This window comes from Cryptomeria japonica, chromosome 4 (genome assembly GCF_030272615.1).
Source record: "Cryptomeria japonica chromosome 4, Sugi_1.0, whole genome shotgun sequence".
In the NCBI taxonomy this organism is placed as follows: domain Eukaryota; kingdom Viridiplantae; phylum Streptophyta; class Pinopsida; order Cupressales; family Cupressaceae; genus Cryptomeria; species Cryptomeria japonica.
The window spans coordinates 82,472,953-82,494,122 of record NC_081408.1 but is presented as its reverse complement, the minus strand read 5'-3'; the positions used below and the strand labels follow the sequence as shown (position 1 = coordinate 82,494,122).

The 21,170-nt window shown below is 32.3% G+C and overlaps 2 protein-coding genes across 2 annotated transcripts; one reads left to right on the top strand and one right to left on the bottom strand.

The window, feature by feature from the left end:
- Positions 1-7,901: 7,901 nt before the first annotated feature.
- Positions 7,902-8,309, bottom strand: LOC131037046 (uncharacterized). The gene has a single exon (XM_057969081.2). It carries the CDS (start codon positions 8,307-8,309, stop codon positions 7,902-7,904), a length of 408 nt encoding a protein of 135 aa, XP_057825064.2.
- A 7,869-nt stretch (positions 8,310-16,178) lies between these two features.
- On the top strand, positions 16,179-19,234 carry LOC131037058 (uncharacterized). Its single transcript, XM_057969097.2, has 2 exons — positions 16,179-16,462; positions 17,542-19,234. Exon 2 carries the CDS (start codon positions 18,061-18,063, stop codon positions 19,027-19,029), a length of 969 nt encoding a protein of 322 aa, XP_057825080.2. The 5' UTR covers positions 16,179-16,462; positions 17,542-18,060; the 3' UTR covers positions 19,030-19,234.
- Positions 19,235-21,170: the final 1,936 nt, after the last annotated feature.

The following is a 21,170-nucleotide window of genomic DNA, read 5'->3' as shown; positions in this document are numbered from 1 at the left end:
TTGGGCCTTTTCACTTTCCATAGATTCAATAAAAAAAATTATTGTCCTCTTGAGAGGTTTATTATGGAATTGAACCTTAATATTCAAAATAAGGTAAATTGATACTTGATGAAAGTAAAAACAAATGGTGCTAAAATCCAATTAATTGATTAATATTTATGATCAAACAACCAAAAAAAGCATAGAGAAACATAATTTAACAAGTTAAAATCAACAATAACATATAACAAAAAAAATCATGTGGACAAACCTTTTCATGAAAATGCTCCACCACCAAAAAGATATTAAGCTTGCATTAATCTTAAGAATAATATTATACTAATACAATCCATCCAATCTTATTTATTCTAATGTTGTATAATAGTAATTCATCTACATAGCCTTATGAAATTGATATCTTCATATAATCAATATATAGAGCAAAGGAAACAGGAAACTACAAAATGGTGTTTATAAATTACCTAATTTTGATGTTTTGAGCATACATTTTTGCTCCATTTAAGCATTGTTAAATAAATTCCTAGCTTCTTCTATGATTTAGTATGCCAAGACATTATGGAAAGCACATGTTCCCCCCTCCTTTCCATAAAAATGCAAATTTTATGTACACCTCCCTACAAGCAATATCAAGCTAGAAGTGCTACTAGTTTTACTTCATATAGCCTTGCTACAACATATTATCAAAAATTTCCTAACGCTTACCTCTAAAACCCCTTGCTCAACCTTCTTAGAAATTTGCATTTTCTTACCAACAACCATAGGAGGTTTATTCTATTGTTGGTTAGTATTCTTATCCTCCCATGTAGCCATAAAACATAAATGACTTACAAAACCTTAGCGTCAAAGCTTTGATGTTGAAATTCTTATAGCATTTTAAGACTGTTGAGAGGGATTTGAAGTATGACTTGTAGTAGGAGGAGATTTCCCATCAAATTACCTCCAAATCAACAAGAAATAAAAAATATATAGGAATAAGCCATCTTGGTGTTGGGTACGGTTGTCATTGCACCAAAAGGTCAACCTGTCAATGCCTGCTACAACCACTAGACACATAGAATCCACTGGAGGCGGTTGATTCATGTCGCAAACCCACCGCTTGTGTTGGACAAAGACCAAGGGCACACACCTTGCAACAATCCCCCTCTCAGCGCAAGCGAGGTTTGAACCCGCGACCCAACTTCTGATACCATTTGTTGGGTATGGTTGTTGTTGCACAAAAAGGTCGACCTGTCAATGCCCACTACAACCACTAGACACATAGAATCCACGAGAGGTGGTTAAGCCATGTCACAAACCCATCTCTTGTGATGCACAGAGACCAAGGGCACATACCTTGCAACACTTGGAACATCTAAAAATGAATCAAAACTAAAAATTAAGCATTGCCCAAGAAAAATCAACCATCAATTTCAACTTTTAACTAGAAATGAGCCAAAGTACCGAAATACACCGAACTAATATTATGATGTTTAAGCTAGAATCTAAAAAAATGAAATGTATGAATGCATAGTTCTCAAAACTACCTTTCAATGCATATAAGAACTCCAAATTCAAACATCATGGATGTGAGATACAGTTCAAGAATATCACAAGATAATTGAGATTCAAACTCAAATATCAAGCACCTATAACAAATCATAGAAAAATACATATACCACTACAAAGTAATCCAAACCAAATTTTCAGTGCCTATAAGAACAGACAAAATTGATATCATGATAAAGAGTTATTCCTCCAAAAATATAATTCCTTTTGCAATGAAATAGGGCCACCATCCTTGTGTAGGCATCACCACCAACTTAGTTCATATTGAAGTGATGAATTTAGGCTGCATCATTTATTTGGGTAGTATAAAATGATAGAGTCATAGTAGTTAGGTGGAGGTGATGGGTAGGTTGGGGTATTGGGAAATCATTTAGGAAAATGTTGATGAAAATTTATCAATCTCTAATCCAATAATAATATTTATTAGATTCAAGTCTTAGTTCATTACAATATGGAAGTCTTATGAGATATATTCTTCTTTGTTATGCTAAAATCAACCACATTAACATGCTTATTAAACCTATATTGTACATGAATTTAAACCATTGAAGAAATGAATATTATTTCACCATAAGATAGCAGCAACATTGAATGGCAAAAATCAACAACACATGAAGAACTTCTCGCAACATATGTTTTACATGGAGAAACTCTTGTAGGAAAAAACTAGATGCCAAGAAGAGTGTCCAATCATATATTATGTTAAAATAAATGAGATTACAATGCATTCATTCATTAGTCCTTTTCTTTTAATATAATTGCAATTTGTCACTTCTCCAACCTACAAAAATCCCGTTGACATATACTAATTGAAGGCATGAATTCATAGAAGAGGCAATGTGAGAAAGCCACCACAATTCCTCAAAACAAGAGGTAAATACCACCTCCAAAACAATACACCTTCATAAGGGGACCTATCTCATAGCCAATCAAAATTTTATAACTTCTTGAGTTCTTTGTAACGATCTGATGACATCACTAGCTACAAAATGAAATATGTAACGTAATGCACACTTGGACATCTAACCCATGACTCTTCATCTTTCCCAAAGTGAATACTTAAGAAGTATAACTCCCCATTATGCTTTGTAACCAACACTGACATTTGTCCATCTCTTTGAAATATAATTACAATTTGATATTAAATATTTTGAGCCTCGTGTCCCCTAGAATAATTTTCAAGGAATGTGGAGGCACATGAGAATGAAATAAGAATAAAAGGTTAATATCTGTTATCTTAACATTCCCATGCTTGATATTATAAATTGTAATTATATCCATGAGATACATTAAAAATAATTAAGTAGTATAATCAAAGATCATGCCTTCTTGCATCAACAAAGGAAAATATATCCCTTGGTTGCATGCATACCACTTGATTATTGAAAATGAGATTGTGCTCCAACTAGACATCAAGAATTACAACCAAGGTAACTAGTACCATCAAGAAATGAATCCCCACATCCTCCAACATGTCACCTATGGAAGAAAAATGAACATCCCAAGATCAATTATACCAACTATGAATGAATCCTACACCAATCTATACATAAACATACGCATTAAATTCAAATGATGACAAAGTCTCTAAGTAGCTATCTTACTCATGCAAATATGCAATAGCAACCACCTCATGTTGCTAAAGCTCATCCAACCTAACCATGCCTCAAAAAAGGTAAGCCATCATAAATATATATTTTCATACCATCAACATATCAACCTAGAATTACAATAAAGTCTTTGTATATCCATAATTCTATTTCAAATGCAACACACCAATTCACAAAAGACCATAAACAAGGCCAACTAACAAAATATGTAAATTAACAATTGATCAATCGTGTGGATATAAACAACTCACACTATAGTCATCTCACTACAAGAAAATGGGTAGCTAATCTAGAACCTACACACAACTCAAAGATCAATTGTAATGAAACATGCAAACTCAACATCACATTAGTAATCAAGAAGCCAAGACGTTGAAGAGGATAACTTAACATATATATCAAGAAAATCCCACTACACAAGTGGTATATCTGAATTATATCTGAAAATAAATCATGGAATACCAAGTCTACACTTCACATGGAGGATGTGGTTGACTCTTCTACTGTATTGGTGTTGAGGAAAATATAAAATGATATGCAAATCCTTTAAAAAAAATTGCGATATACATATTTTACCACTCATCTTCCTAGCTCTCTCAAGTTCTTCACACTAAATAGAAGAAAGAGAACAAGAAACCTCCATGTTGTCACAAAATAAGAATGAATAATGCATGACCACAAACATAGTGATCAACATGGCTCCAACAAAAACTCAATTCCAATCTCATGTGTATACAATCATCTAAGAAGAAGAAGAATATCAAGGAGAGAACCTACAAATTTAACCATATCTTTGTTCTACACTAATATGTACCATGCTATGTAAAGTAATATCTCCTTCACCATTTCTAAAATGGTATGATATCAAACATCTAAAATTCAAAAATATGTTGAAACATGAAAGATATATATTTAAACCTTTCATATCAAAAGTAGCTTAAACAAACTAGTCATTCCCACTAATAAAGATAATATGACCAAAGCCACATAACATTTCCTATAACTCTCCAAAATAAGTCCTCGGAACTAGGTCCATAGCTCAAGACCAAAAGGAAGGGAAACAATAGAAATCCATAAAAACATGCATCTTCTTCTTAAGAATTCTTTGGAACTTTTATATTCAATTGTAACACATAAGAGAAGATGAGATACAAATTAAAGAATGCATTTAATGTTCAAGAAGGTAATAATTCTCAATTCATTCACTAGCTAAGTACACCAAGAGGACAATTCACATTTTTCTTGTGTACACAACACAAAAGAATCCAAATAAAGGAAAAAATTCTCTTTAGGTCAATAATAGAGTCATGTCCATAACTAGGTTTAGGCTCCTCAATCTTTCTTATGGAATCCTCATCAAATAATAATCATCACAACATTCAATCTACAAAAATGAGAGATCTCAGAGCCTCTCCCAAGTCCCCCTGGTATCCATGAGTATCCACTTATCAATTCATGGAAACTTCAAATACAACCATACAAGATCATGAATCTCCAAGAAAATGATTAATACTTAAAGTCAAAGAGAGCCAACAAGACCATTTGTTAAATTCTAATTATAGAATCAAGAATATATCGTGACATCACAATCTATCATCTCCTCCTAGGATATCACATGAACCAATGAAAATTTTCTTGTCTCAAGATAACCTGTATCATATCAAAACTTCAACTAGTATCAAAAAATTAAAACACAATATTAAACACTATAAGCCAAGGCTTATCTATCAAAATTGGCATAAAATCTTCCTTTAATAGAACCAAAGATGCTATAAAATCCCACTACAATCTAAGGGAAGAATCCAAGGGATTCTTATGACACCAACAACCATTGCAAAATATCATCCATCTTCTAATTAAATATTACCCATGGATCACTACATAATGCAACAACAATATTTAGAACCAAAAAGGATAGAAACATTATGTAACTGCATAAAGATCCCACTAAAATTCATGTCGAGCTATATATGGCATCATGACCAATATCATTTCCAAAACTATTGGAAAAATATTTTTCTCACTACGATAAACATACCAATATGATAATGGTGACAACGAATAAAGCCTTCCAAATAAAATCCACATTAATAACATGTAGAATAGAGGTAATTAGGTATAACATGTAGATTTCAAAGACTCAAATACTAGGATCGACACTAAACTTGATTTGCTAATCAAACCCACATAAGATTAATAAGAACCATCCAATAAAATTTGCAAATATTAAATTGTTTCCATTCAGAAAGCTCAAAGAGGCTAAACACAACTTTTTTATAGATCTACAAACCATAGATTTCGGTTAACATGTAAATCCTTCAAAAAATATTTTCTAGTAAATCTGAATCCACTTAAACATCCAAACATTCACATCATCAAAGATGTCATCTAAATCAATGAATATATCCCACATCTACAAATCCACAACTTCTAGAAATTGAAACCTACAAAACCTACCAAGTTGTCTAAGAGTATTCAAGTCATAGAATAACTAACTCCACAACTCATAGAAAATCACTAGCTGATCATCCAATACTTCTATGTAACAATGGACTAAAACTAGGAACCCAACATAATAACTCTATAATATAGTCCAAATAGTAGGTGTTTTCACAAGTGACTACATACCTCAAAGTACACAACCAACATGCACACTCTTTCACTATGGTTGAGTACATGGAAAAAGAACATAACTAACATGCAAGAGGAGAATCACATATTGCCATGCACAAGAGCTCCATACCTCCATTATGCAAGAAGCAAAAATATGATCAACTCCAAGATGAACACCCATGAGCTTCAAAAGCCCACCACACGCCTCATTGATAATATCCAATAGAAAGCTAGATTAAAAAATGGGTTTCATTCTCACAGACTTACAAAATAATGTTTATAGATATAATCCACTGCAAATCACAAGCCTCCAATAATTTGAAATTCCTTCTAGCAGATTCTTACAAGCTTTCCATCTTAAGAAATCAAAATGGAGGAATCCAAAACCAAATTTGCCTTAATATTCGATACCAAATGTTGGGAAATTGTTCATAAAATTGTTGGAATACTGTCAATCTTTAATCTAATAATAATATTGATGAGATCTTCAAGGATTACTCGACAATATAGAAATCTTATGATTGTATACAAATCTTAAAAATTAAATTTCCTTATATGAAAAACCATAGAGATATTTGTCTTCTTTGTTATGCAAAATCAACCACTTTAACATGCTTGACAAATATGTCATAGATTAACATAAATAAACAGATAAATGAAATTTATTTCAGTATAATATAGCAGCAATAGTGAATGACATTAAATCAACACCACAAGAAGAACATTGCACAACAAATTATTTATGTCGAGAAACCCTTACTATTAAAAACTCCACCAAAAAGAGAGGACAATTCTCAAAGCTTGATAAGAAAATTTTGAATTTTGAATTTTGAATTATTACTCAACTTTCTGTCTTCATGCTTTATATCAATTGTAATAAATACACGTGGCCTTATCTTATCTAGCATAGTGATGTTTGCATAACTATGATCTCATCTCATTATTGTGCCAATATTTAGATGGTTGCAATAATGTCCTTAGTAACCTTGAAACTTGGACTTACAACTAAAAAATATACTATTAGAATAGAGTGGTGGTGTAGGAATGTTCGATAGTATGATCTACCTCCTTCCCTTCACCTTAGTCAAGTTTAAAAGGATTTTAAATAAGACTAGATGGGTTCCTTAGGAGATGTGTAGGTTGTGAATACTAGATGAGTCACTGCAAATAGATACGAATAAACAAGAGTTTTTGCAAGTACTAATAACTACCTATGTGATTTTGCTTCTTGTTCAATTCTATTTTTGTCTTTATTTTATGTTATCTACCTTATAGTCATTTAAAGCAACTTCTACTCTTTAATAAATAAGGGAGCAATCATTTTTACTATATGGCAACAAGAGTGGATAAGCATACAAAATGAAACGTAAATATGAAAATTAAAATAATTAAATTTTAATTGTTGAGGATGGTATCCTATAGAGTGGCATTCAAAATATACTATTACGTAAGCAATCATGTCCACCACAATCAAGTATTTAATATTGAAGTGGGAAACAAATATTTTAGTTTGAAAATATTAAATATAAAATGTGATATAAAATTAAAAATATATTATATGTTGGACTAATTAGCCAGCATCCTCTTTCCCATTGAGGTTTGTGTTGGACAGGTTGATCTTTCGCTGCAACCACAAACTTGTTCCAGTATTATATACACTAAAAGATTCTACTTTAATTATTTGAGCGTGATAATATGTTCCTTGATTATGTCATCCACAAAGGTTCAAACCTGAAGGTGTGATATGAGAATGATGCAAAATCAGACCCAAACAAATTTATTTCAAATTATTCAACAACCAATCCTTACAAAGTATAATGTTTTCTAATGTGCACATTTGAATTAACATAAATCCACTTCAGATATTTTAACAGGCCACCTGCCTATATCCAGACGGTTTCACCATTTAAAAAAAATGGATAGAAATAATCACATTTCCTAAAATATACGAAACATCAGTCTGAAACATGAAAACATAAAAATGGATCTGCACTTCCATAAAAAAATTGCGTTCTTTGGGCAGCAACTCCAACAAACAAATTTTTATGACAACTGTATTACCAAATAAAATTCAGGATTGAAGGAATTGCGGTCTAACACAACAGAAGAGCCAATGAACTTATTTCATATAACCTAATAAACAGAATCCTTGGGAGCATTGGAAAGAGATAATTGAGCCCCTGGATCTCTGTAAGTACAAGTGCTATCATACAAAATAGAGTTATTAGCACTCTGAACATTACTGTTGACAAAAGCATTGAGTTGGGCTCCTTTAGAATGAAGATTTCTTCTGTAATTTTCTTCCCCATCAGTACTAAACCTCAAATCCATGGCAGCTCCTCTGTTTTCTCCCACCAAGGTAATCACCTTGCTACCCATTTCTTCATCTCCTTCACCCACAGAAATCTTCTGCAGAGCATACAGTTCAGCCAATCTTCTTGTCAGATTTCTTATATCATTTCTAAAGCCCATTTGATTGCTTCTCTCCTCAAGAGTTTTATTTTTCAGAACCATCATTCTTCTCTCCTTGTTTGTATTCATGGTTGATAGAGGATTTCTCATGAACAGACAGAAAGAAGCATTTGTAGACTGTAATATGATGTTTTCTGTGTATATATGAGCATGAAGATACTTTTGCTTTAGTGCACAGATTTGGGTAGTTTGGAAGAGAAGCAAAGCATCAATTAATGTGAGTTGTAAAGTCTATTTTACAGGTGCTGTGGATTGAGAGATTCTTCTGGTTTTTACTTTTTCCAGAGGAAAGAAAAGTTTGGATGGTCTTGTGAAATATTTATTCCCAAGTCTGTGAGTAAAATATGCATCAAATACATTCTTATGACGTTGAGAGATTCATCTTTAAAGAATGATGGACAAGGAATATCACATGGTTTAGTAAATAAGGTACATTCAGCTTTAAACTACGCATTAAGCAATATATTAAGTCTAGAGAATGTCAGTCAATTTGAGTGTTAAACATTTTTAAGTCTACAAGTCAAAGCTTAGTGTGTGTGATTTATGTGTACTGTTATGTCTAGCTTGTAATATCTCGTTAAAAAAAAATTAGAATTTTTTTTTGTTTTTCTAATTTTTTATTCTAATGATAAATCATATAGAGTATGATTAGAAACATTGATAAAGAAAAATATAAATAATTAAATCTAGAAATTCAAATTAGATCTACATAAACAATAAAAATCTATTATCTAAAAAAAAGTTATGTTTGTTAATTATTTTTTTTAAATAATATTATTTTATATTTTATTTTTATTAATTAATAATAAATAATTATTTATTTTTAATAGTTTTTTATTTTTTTAATAGTTAAAAAATATTTATAATTATTATTTTAAATATAATTTAAAAATAAGTATTTTGATTTAAATAGATCTCTTTTTTAATAAAGAAAAATCAGATGCAATTCTAATGTAATATTAAGATTGATGCAATTAAATCTTTATAGGAAAAATAATCATGAAAAGATGGCATAAATAGCTTACATTATAGTTCATAAACTAAAATTCATAATCATGAATATGAGAACTTTGCTATTTTATTTTTTAAAAATTTGGAGATGGGTTTTAAGAAAAAATTATATATTTTATATAAAGGGTTGAGTAATTAAATTTATTTGAAAAAAAACAAATTGTTAAATATGTGTTTAATATATTATTTAGAATGTGTGTACATAATTTGATAAGATTAGTTTAAAATAATATGATTAGAAAGATATTGTGTTTAAATTTTTATGATAAAGATATTTTTTAAGATATAAATGATGTTTAATTGAGACTTGTGATATGCATTTTATATAAAAGAAGGGTAATTTTTTTGTAAACACAAAGAGAATTAAAAGAGTCTTAACAATCAGCAGATAACAAAAGTCCCCTTTCCCTATCCACAATATTCCAACACTCCATTGATCAAAGCTCATTTGGCTACTCTATTCCACTCTCTAAGAATATGAATAAAAGAACAAATTCCAAAAGTTGGTTAATCTATATATTAACGAGAGCTAAGTGCCAATTAATATCATCCAACTACCATCCATTCAGCATAATCACCACCACTTGTGAGTCAAATTCACAAATATTATTTTTCCAACCAACAAAACAACCTCTCTCCATATCAAACAAAATAACAAAAGCCTCCATATATATTTTTTTATTGTTAATTAAATTGACTTTTTTAATTTGTAATATAAAACAAATTATTTGATAATATAAATATCTCTCAATCTTAATTTTTAGATAAAGAAATATCAATATAAATTCATATTTTCAAATATCAATAAATTTCAAAAAAATATTCTTTATCTAATATAAAATCTTCTTAGCATTCAAACATTTTATGGATCAATAGAATAAAGAATAAAACAAAAAACAAAAAGAACATTTTGAGCAAGACCAGCCAAGAGGTGGAGGATAATAATGAAATTTGTAAAGTTGAGCTATAAGAAAATTATTCAAAGAAGAAGGGGCATTTTAGATAATAGATATATCTTATGAGTTAGATTAAATTCTAAATTAGATTTAAATGAAATATAAAAAATTATGATAAAATATAGATGAGTCATAAAAATGGTTTTATTAAGCGATGTTTTTACATTAAAAAAATATTATATCTATTGATAATATTTGTGTGATTTAATTATTTGTAATTTTATGATATTATTTATTTAAAAAATAATGATTATGTTTTGTTGATTTATTTTAAATATGATGGTGTTACTTTGAAATATATTTTCCAATTTTTTTAGTGACATTTATGAAGTGATGAAAATAAAAAATATAGGTTTTGTAGTCACATAAATCTGTCCACTTAATTAAATGAATACTTAGTATTTATTTGATTATTTAACCATCAATTAATAATTAATTAAATTAATATTTAATTAATTCATCTTAACCCTCTTCTCCTATTAATTAAATAAATTATTCAATTTATTTGATTTAATTCACTTAACCAAATTCAGACCATTAATTAAATAAATAAATCATATTTATTTAATTAAATATTCTCTCACATTTAAATAAATTAATATTTATTTAAATCCCCCAAAAATCCCACCTCTCACATTTAAATAAATTAACATTTATTTAAATCACCTTTATCCTCCACCCACTTGCATTTTCCTACAAATGCAAGTTGCACAATTATTTTAAATAAATAATTTATTTAAATCACCTTTATCCTCCACCCACTTGTATTTTCCTACAAAAGCAAGTTGCACAACTATTTTAAATAAATTATTTATTTAAAATCCTATTTATCCTCACCCACTTGAAACCTTTAATGGTTTCCCTTAAAGTATTCAAACTTGATGGCTTTAAAGTCTTCAAACTTGATGGCTTCCTTCTATAGTCTTCTTAAAGACTTTAATGGTTTTCCTTAAAGTCTTCAAGCCTTTAATGGTTCCCCTCAAAGTCTTCAAGCATTTTAATGCTTTATCTTCCTTTTTCTCATTTAAATAAATTAATATTTATTTGAATATTTATCCAAATACAACTTGCACACATTTATTGAAATAAATGAATTTTTATTTTAATAAAATCCTATTTTCCCTCACCCACCAAATCCACTTGCAAAATCTAATCCCCTTCTAGATTCTTCTAACCCCTTCCTAATTAGCTTAATCCATCCCCTAATTATTGTCACATTCCTAAGCAAAATGGAGTCACTTCTCAAAGCCTAAAAGTCTTGGATAACCTTTGAAAGCTTCCAACCTTCAACCACTAAATGGCTCAAAGTCTTGGATAACCTTTGAAAGCTTTCAACCTTCAACCACTTAATCCCCAAAGTCTCCAATAACCATTAATGGTTAATTCAACCCTCCCACATGGTTAAAACATTTGTTTTGACTCAACCTCTACCCAACCCAAAGGTCTCATCAAGCCTTTAATGCTTTGACCATGATTATCTCTTAATCATTTGCACAAAGGTTTATCCTTGGATTAACTCTTAATCCAATGGGTAATCTTAATTTAGACTTGACCCTTACCTTCTAGATAACCATGAGGTCTTCTCAGGCCTTTAATGCCTCCAACCTCTTCTCTCAACCCAATCCTATGTTGACACTTGTCACTATTTTATTGGTGCCAATTGTGCACATGGATCCCCAACTTTCAAACTTGGCCCTTGATTAAACCATTCAATCTTAACCCTTCATTTCCCCATTTCTTCTATAAATAGAACCCTTCTCCTCAAGCAAAAAAAGAAGCATTTTAGAGTATTGTTGTTATACTGGCATTAGCATAGAGCTTTTTCATAGCATCGCTATCTACTCTAGCATAGTATTTAGCTTTTCATTTCATATTTGAAGCTTAGTATTAAATCTCAATCCTCCATAAGCATCCATAGTGCAAAAAGCTGCTGAGAGCTACACTCATTTGGGACTTGGAGAGGAGAGGAACAAGGGAGGAGCAACTATGAGCATCTTGATTAGCTATTTCATTTTATGTTTATATGCTTTCTATTTCATGCTTAATATCTCTCTTGATATGCCTGTTTAGGATAATCTTTTGTTGCTAACACTAACGTTTGTTTCTTGTGCTCTTGTGTGTGTTGCCATCAAACAGATTTTCTAATCCTTTTTGCAGAGCATCATGTTCAAGCGACCAACTGACATCAACTGTCACGCTTTGACTTGACCGGGGCAATTAAACCGATTGCACCAGATTGTCCAACCAATTTTGATCAATTGTATAGCATCAATCCAAACCCCACACTACATCTGCTATGTATCTCTTGCATGACCTCAGGGTATTCGTTGGCTTGTTGTTTCTTCATATTCACTCCATTTTCTCCCATTCTTTCATCATTAGTTCTAATTTCTTCTATTCTACCTCCCCTTCGCTTTTCATTCTTTTTTGAGAGATCGCCCGATTTTTCAAAAAAAATCGGCCCATCCCTCGAGGGGGCATACCACCCATTAAATTTACATTTTATGGGGCATTTCTTCACACCTATTTTTCTTTCTTTGAAACGACGCGATAAACCGCACCGTCTCATACCACCCATTAAATTTACATTTTATGGGGCATTTCTTCACACCTATTTTTCTTTCTTTGAAACGACGCGATAAACCGCACCGTCTCAAAGAGGGGCAAATGTAGTCACATAAATCTATCCACTTAATTAAATGAATACTTAGTATTTATTTGATTATTTAACCATCAATTAATAATTAATTAAATTAATATTTAATTAATTCATCTTAACCCTCTTCTCCTATTAATTAAATAAATTATTCAATTTATTTGATTTAATTCACTTAACCAAATTCAGACCATTAATTAAATAAATAAATCATATTTATTTAATTAAATATTCTCTCACATTTAAATAAATTAATATTTATTTAAATCCCCCAAAAATCCCACCTCTCACATTTAAATAAATTAACATTTATTTAAATCACCTTTATCCTCCACCCACTTGCATTTTCCTACAAATGCAAGTTGCACAATTATTTTAAATAAATAATTTATTTAAATCACCTTTATCCTCCACCCACTTGTATTTTCCTACAAAAGCAAGTTGCACAACTATTTTAAATAAATTATTTATTTAAAATCCTATTTATCCTCACCCACTTGAAACCTTTAATGGTTTCCCTTAAAGTATTCAAACTTGATGGCTTTAAAGTCTTCAAACTTGATGGCTTCCTTCTATAGTCTTCTTAAAGACTTTAATGGTTTTCCTTAAAGTCTTCAAGCCTTTAATGGTTCCCCTCAAAGTCTTCAAGCATTTTAATGCTTTATCTTCCTTTTTCTCATTTAAATAAATTAATATTTATTTGAATATTTATCCAAATACAACTTGCACACACACATTTATTGAAATAAATGAATTTTTATTTTAATAAAATCCTATTTTCCCTCACCCACCAAATCCACTTGCAAAATCTAATCCCCTTCTAGATTCTTCTAACCCCTTCCTAATTAGCTTAATCCATCCCCTAATTATTGTCACATTCCTAAGCAAAATGGAGTCACTTCTCAAAGCCTAAAAGTCTTGGATAACCTTTGAAAGCTTCCAACCTTCAACCACTAAATGGCTCAAAGTCTTGGATAACCTTTGAAAGCTTTCAACCTTCAACCACTTAATCCCCAAAGTCTCCAATAACCATTAATGGTTAATTCAACCCTCCCACATGGTTAAAACATTTGTTTTGACTCAACCTCTACCCAACCCAAAGGTCTCATCAAGCCTTTAATGCTTTGACCATGATTATCTCTTAATCATTTGCACAAAGGTTTATCCTTGGATTAACTCTTAATCCAATGGGTAATCTTAATTTAGACTTGACCCTTACCTTCTAGATAACCATGAGGTCTTCTCAGGCCTTTAATGCCTCCAACCTCTTCTCTCAACCCAATCCTATGTTGACACTTGTCACTATTTTATTGGTGCCAATTGTGCACATGGATCCCCAACTTTCAAACTTGGCCCTTGATTAAACCATTCAATCTTAACCCTTCATTTCCCCATTTCTTCTATAAATAGAACCCTTCTCCTCAAGCAAAAAGAGAAGCATTTTAGAGTATTGTTGTTATACTGGCATTAGCATAGAGCTTTTTCATAGCATCACTATCTACTCTAGCATAGTATTTAGCTTTTCATTTCATATTTGAAGCTTAGTATTAAATCTCAATCCTCCATAAGCATCCATAGTGCAAAAAGCTGCTGAGAGCTACACTCATTTGGGACTTGGAGAGGAGAGGAACAAGGGAGGAGCAACTATGAGCATCTTGATTAGCTATTTCATTTTATGTTTATATGCTTTCTATTTCATGCTTAATATCTCTCTTGATATGCCTGTTTAGGATAATCTTTTGTTGCTAACACTAACGTTTGTTTCTTGTGCTCTTGTGTGTGTGGCCATCAAACAGATTTTCTAATCCTTTTTGCAGAGCATCAGGTTTAATAGTTAGTTATAATAGGGGCTATGTAATAACTCAAATTATATATTTTGCAAATTTATTCAAAATGAGTTAAATCACAAAAATTTAGTATCTAACAAATTTTGAAAAATTCTATCAATTTTAACAATTACTTCATAAATTGGTATTCGTTTTTTACGTAGTTTCACATAGAAATTATTGTAACTTCTCTCATTAATAAAATTTGATGTAAGCACAACAAGTAATTGACCATTATAAGGGAGAGATGAGTGGGAATGGAAGTTTGGCAGGGTGGCAAGTGAGAATAATAGTGGGGTGTGCAGGAGGGAACTTAGATGAAGGGTATAAGGAAGATGGTGATTTTGATGGTTTTGATTCATATGATTGGGGTGAGGTCCCCTCGCTGATGATGAGGATATCAAACTCTTGGACTTGTGGTTGGATGTTTGTAGGAGTGTGGGTTATGTTGTTGCCTCCAATTTTCTAAAAGATGTTTGTCATTAGGCATGTTTAGGGGATTTCAAGGGGCATTTACTAATTTCCTCTAGCTTCTTTATTAAGAGTCTTAAGAGAGGTTTCCTCTTCCGACCTTGCCCTAAAATTGGTAGTGTGGTGGGTGAGGAGGCTTTAGGTTTTATTAGGGTTTTGCAAATCCTTTCACCCCTAGTCTAAGAATCAATGATGGACATTGTTCTACTATGAAGAAGAATGAATTATGTTTGAAAGAAAAATATGATGGCTCTATTAAACTACACTTCATTTTCCTTGTTGAAAAATGATTTATCCTCATTATGTTCAATGACCTTTCTAACCCATCCATTTGAAGTGTAAAAAACATTGTAAACATAAATCAAAACAAAGCTCTTTGAATCCTTTTGGTTTTAAACCACCGTAGGTATTTAAATAATGGCTCTCCCTTTGTGTGGCTAAACAGATCTAATTTTCAAAGTACACATTTTATTCGGTCTAATCCTTTTCACGAATAAGTTATTATATTATTATTATTATATATAGTTCAATTCAAATAACATTTCTAGATTCTACGCTGAGATAAATAGTTCAATTCATATAACATTTCTAGATTTTGCACTAAGATATGATAGATTCCAAAGATCTAGTCATGACACAACTTGACATTTAAATTCGCAGGAAAATATGTCGACCAAACAATTGTAGGTATCTTCCTTTTTGCCTCGAAAAATTGTGTCTTCCACGATGGACTTATCATATTTCAGAGCCGTAGGCTGTTTTTCACAAAAAGCCATATTCCAATTTGAATTTGTGGCAGAGACGGAAAGAAAAGTTGGATTCTTCAATGTATAACAAGACCCCTACGATTGCAGATTCTTCACCCACTCTGCACGTCACTGCAGAGCATCTTACTAGTAGGAAGCAATGGAAACTGCTGCTTAACCAAAGTAGTCCCATGCAGCTGTATTCCTGTTATACCTTGTATTACATGGAGGATCTAAAATTGACCTTGACATTGACATTTGGGGTAACATAAGCACTGTTATGCCTCTTTCTGTAAAGCTGCAAATGGGTTCATTTTTCAATATCATATGGGGAATATGGGGAATAAGGCATCTACAAGCTGGACGTGCAGACTCCTGTACTTTCCAGATGCTCTATAAATCACATTCAGGAGGATTGTAGAGATGTAGTATAACATTTGGTTTGTATTGCTTGCAGCTATAAGTATACAAGACCTTATTGGGATTTAAGCACTAGACTGTTGTTTTGAGCCTACACCCAATAGGATTGGGATTATCATTTGTTGACTATGCTCAGGTAAGACTACTGGACTTTTTTAGCCTACACCCAGTTGGGTAGGCAACATCAGTTGTTAAATGTGCAGAGACAAGATTACTGAAATTAGCTGAATTGAGTTTTTTTTTGGTTAGTTAAGATATCTTCTTGTTTGTAAATTGTTTAATAAATTGTATTTTGTAATAATTTCTTACCTTTGTTTAAGAATTGGTTTATTAGGAGTTCTATCTAAATTTTATATGCATACAAAACTTCTAGTATCAACCACTTTGTAAAAAAACTGGAAATCTGTATTGTTATTGAAATGCATTGTGGAAACTTCTCCCTTTCTGAGTATGTGTTCTTGATTGTGGTAAGTAGGGGTCTCTATTAGAAATTGGTCCCTGACTAAATGCTTCAGTAAGATTTGCTGGAGTATCTGTGAGTGTGCATTCACCTCAATGTAACTTTGAAATGGTGCTACAAAGGCAAACTGCAGTGAAAAAGTTTGTGTCGTTACTTTTGGTTTTAATTGTGTATATTTTTCAATTAAAATTTTGGATCACATTCAATGATCCAGATCCACATTGAAAATGGTTCTTATGGATCAAGCTCCGAAGAAAATTCAATGATAGATGTAACGCCTAGCCCAAATCATTACAGGAGGCTCATCATTCGTTTGAATGTTTTCTGTCCCAATATCTGCCCAAATGTTGATCTTTATTTTTGTGTTTTCTGAGCAAAGGAGTTTAATCCATTGGTAGATAGGTTTCATCCATTTGATAATAGGGTTTATCCTTTCGATAATAACTTTTGTCCAATTGGATGTAGAATTCTAAGTTCATTCACCAATAGGTTTTCAAAAAGAAGGCACTTTTATTGCATCATTAAGAAGAGGGGAATGGTAGATTGAATTACAAAATCAGTTTTAAAAGAGGATGGATCACAGAGTGTGGTCTGAAACATCGAATAAAATACATACACAATCGAAATTAAAAACATTCATACAAATTATATAAATATATAAAAATATTTTCCAGACATTCATAAAATTGCTTTGCTTTGGAAATAAAATGCACTCGTAAGAACTAACTATCTTCAATTTGCCATTTGATGTGCAGGATTTTCAAGCAGATGATTCTTTCTGTGATGAGGTCTAATCTTTGATTGCCCAAAGCTATTATTGTGTATATTCTGCTCAAGGCTTATGTTTGGAGAATTTGTGTATAAACAAAAGCAATTATTTTCATAAGCTTGCATTGATCGCAGCTTTTGTAAACAACTGTTTGAATAAGCTTGGGATAGGTTTTGGGCTTTTCATGGTAAACTTGGAGCTACTGCTATTGATCTTTTACCACTCTTAATGATCTGATTCCTCCAATTAACAATCAAATCAATAGCAGTTGCAGTGCCGTGCATAGTTGGTTCCTCAGATCCTCCACAACAATTAGGTGTTATTTCTCCCTATATTCCTCTGGACAAAGATCTAATAGCCCCTGCATATCCCCTGTTTGAGTTTCTGTACTTTGCTGAGGATTTTTTTCCAATAGGGGATTTCAATAAGCTTGCCTAGCACTTAGTCCCATCAGCTCAATATCCAACTTGACTGTCAAACTACAAGGCAAACTACTAAAGAAATCATGTATCCTCAAGGAGGTTACAGGAATTCCTATCCAGTATATGGCATAGGAGATAGAAGTCAGACTTCTAGGCAGCCATCCAGGCTTAGTGCCCCCACTTCTCAGTCTCAGCCTCAGCCTCGACCTCAATTTCAGCCTCAGCCTCAGCAGCAGCAACAGCAGCTTCCCAAGCCTGAGGCCAGGAAAGAAGAACCCTCTAAGCCCACTCAGCCTGCCAGGGTGCTCTCAAAGCCTGAACCCCAAGTGCCCAAGCAAGCAGAGTCCAAGCCAGACCAACAAAAGGTTACTGCTACAGAGACTAGAAAAGAGTCACCCACACCTGTTCCTCCTCCTCCTGCTACATCTATAGTCAAAGTATCTACTCCCACTCAATCATTGAATATATCTGCCTCAGAGAACAATAAAAGTGAGCAGCTTAGCATAGTTCCTGCAGATCAAGGTAAGGCCATTGTGAAGGCATCAAGCTCTGAACCAGATAAATCTCTTCAGCAAGGAATCAAGGAAGACATAACCAATCTCACTCGCAGGCTGGCCGAGCTCCAGGCACAACACAAGCTCCTCAATGGAGACCAGAAGGCAATGCCAGGGCAATCTGATTTGGGTGTTCGAGTAATCACTCTTGCAGGTGAAAACAGGGGAGCCACCATGGATTTGGGCTCTGAATCAAGAAACAATGCCATATATGACAGCCAGAGGATGGGTCACAAGGATAGTACTACGAATGAGAAGGATGAAAATGGAAAAGGAAGCCATAGTCCTTCCACGGCCACGGCAAGCCCTGTAAATGCCTATGTTAATAGCAATGTGCAGGGTGCTAATAATTCCATTCTGTATAACAGCACTTGTGCTCACAGAGACCCGGGTGTGCGTCTTACTCTTTCCAATACCCCTTTCCAGGCAGCCAAAGAGATTGGGCCTCCAAAGGAAACTCGTGCAAAACTCAAAGCTGCTGCTAAAGACCCTGCTTGAAGCTTTCCTGCGCCTGGCTGTAGGGCCTTAGGCCACCCCTTAGTATCACACATTTTCTGTCCTGTTCCAGAAATCAAACTAGTCATTGGTCCCTCTAATCAATAATTCCCATCTGTGTTCATGGATTCTGTATTTTGTAATAAATTTCCACTGGTCCAAAATGATTTCTTAATATAATTGCTCTCCTAGAGATACTTTTTTTTTCCCTAATTGAATGAAAGTTGGTCGAGTATTTGAACTCCAGTGTCTATTACTCTCGGCATGTAAATTCACCCTAAATGCATTAAGAAAACTACTCGTTATGGTACTCATTGCTATGTTTAAAGCTGTCTCGTGCACCAAATTATAGTGTTCTTTCATTTAATATGGTTCCCCGACACTACTCTTTGAATTATAATTTAGTCATCTTCGTTAAGGTTTTAGTTGGTCACAAGTTTATAATTTTCATGTGATGTAGGGTGTCTCTCTAAGGTATGAAAATTGGAAAATAGTTATTCAATTTTTAGGATGCATCTGTTATGGTGTATGAGGGGTATGAATGTCTTAGTGCATTGTAGGAGCTGGATAGCCATTTCCTGAAAAATTACATCTTGTATTTTTATCTTAGTTTTGAACTTTGATTCAATTATCTATTATTTAATGAAAATATTTAAATGATGCAATCTTTATTGAAAGTGGATATTTAACTTGAACTTAATCTGTTTTCACTTACACTCATTTTTAGAGGATAGATTTGATTTTTAAATCCTCCTATAGCTTGCCACCCCGCTTATTAAGAACTACCCACTAACGCTGATAATAATGATCAATTTGAATTTGATTATTATGTATATTTGTAGATATACAAGATCTATTTCTTACTAAATAATGAATTTATATAGAGCTTGATCATGGCATGTTCTCTACAATTGGTAACGTATTTTCATAATGCATTGCATGATGCATCCTTTGTCATTAAGAATATATATTTCATTAGTATTCTAATGGTTCCTTGCATAGTACATCTTCCCCCTTATCCATTCACTCTTCCTCTTCCATGGATCCTTCATCTTATAATCTAGTGCTGGATTTTTTTAATGGTGTTTACCTTCCTTCCATCCCTTATAATGTGACACCCCTTATGTTCCTACATCTAGTGTTATCATGACTTCATTTTCTACCATATCACTGACATCCCATCCCATTTGCTTTATCCCTTCTTACGTGCCTACTAGTCATATAGCAACATGTCATAGCATTTGTGTTATTCCTGCATTCAATGTTATTGGTGTTACACCATCTTTGGCTTATAATTTGACCTCTATCCCCATTACTACTACTTATTTTTCAATTATCACTCATTATCTCTATACATATGGTTAAAAAGAAAGTTGATTCCATGGGTAGATTCAGAGTGTTATCACATATGATCTATCACAAATAAATAACTCTTAGGTAATCCAAACACTCACTTGCAAGTCTTTAATGTCATATGTCTAAATTAAGCTTGTGATGACAATATTTTTGCTAAGTTGTTATGTTGCACCCTTCCCCATTATGTACTATACAATAATTTAATATATTTTCCCTTGGTTCATTCCATTATTTTGAATAGCTAGCAATGAATTCTCTAAGTCATTAAATGTGTGAACATCAACAAGAAAACTACAAGTTATAATTTATTTGAGTGTGTCTAAGGTTCTAAAATGAGTTAATGAATATATAATACGATTTCAATCAATTTGTGCTAAAATGAAACATCAAATTCCTAATAACAAATTTTGAATTATTTTTTTCAAGATATTACCTTCCCCTATAGAAAAATGGGTATTTGAATAGCCACACTTCTTTTGTTAAATTGTATGCCAATCTTAAGAATGTTGAATTTTAAATAATTTCTTCTAAATGCTTGAAATATGGGTCCTTCCATACATATTTGAAATATTTGAAATATTCTTACTCTTCAAGGTTTTGAAAGGTAAACAACTTTGAAAAGGGTAACAAAAGGAAATATTACAAACTTAACATTACTCATGTGGTTGTTGCTTCTTAGACTCTTTCTTATAAGCCTCAAAATCCTAAGAAATTCACACAACTAAGTCAACCTCTAGATAATGCACAACATGGTTTATTGAATGCAATTTTGCTCACTCTTTTGGTCT

Excerpts from the sequence above, each read along its gene's own strand:
- LOC131037046 (XM_057969081.2), bottom strand. The coding sequence starts at position 8,309 with ATGAATACAAACAAGGAGAGAAGAATGATGGTTCTGAAAAATAAAACT.
- LOC131037058 (XM_057969097.2), top strand. The coding sequence starts at position 18,061 with ATGTATCCTCAAGGAGGTTACAGGAATTCCTATCCAGTATATGGCATA.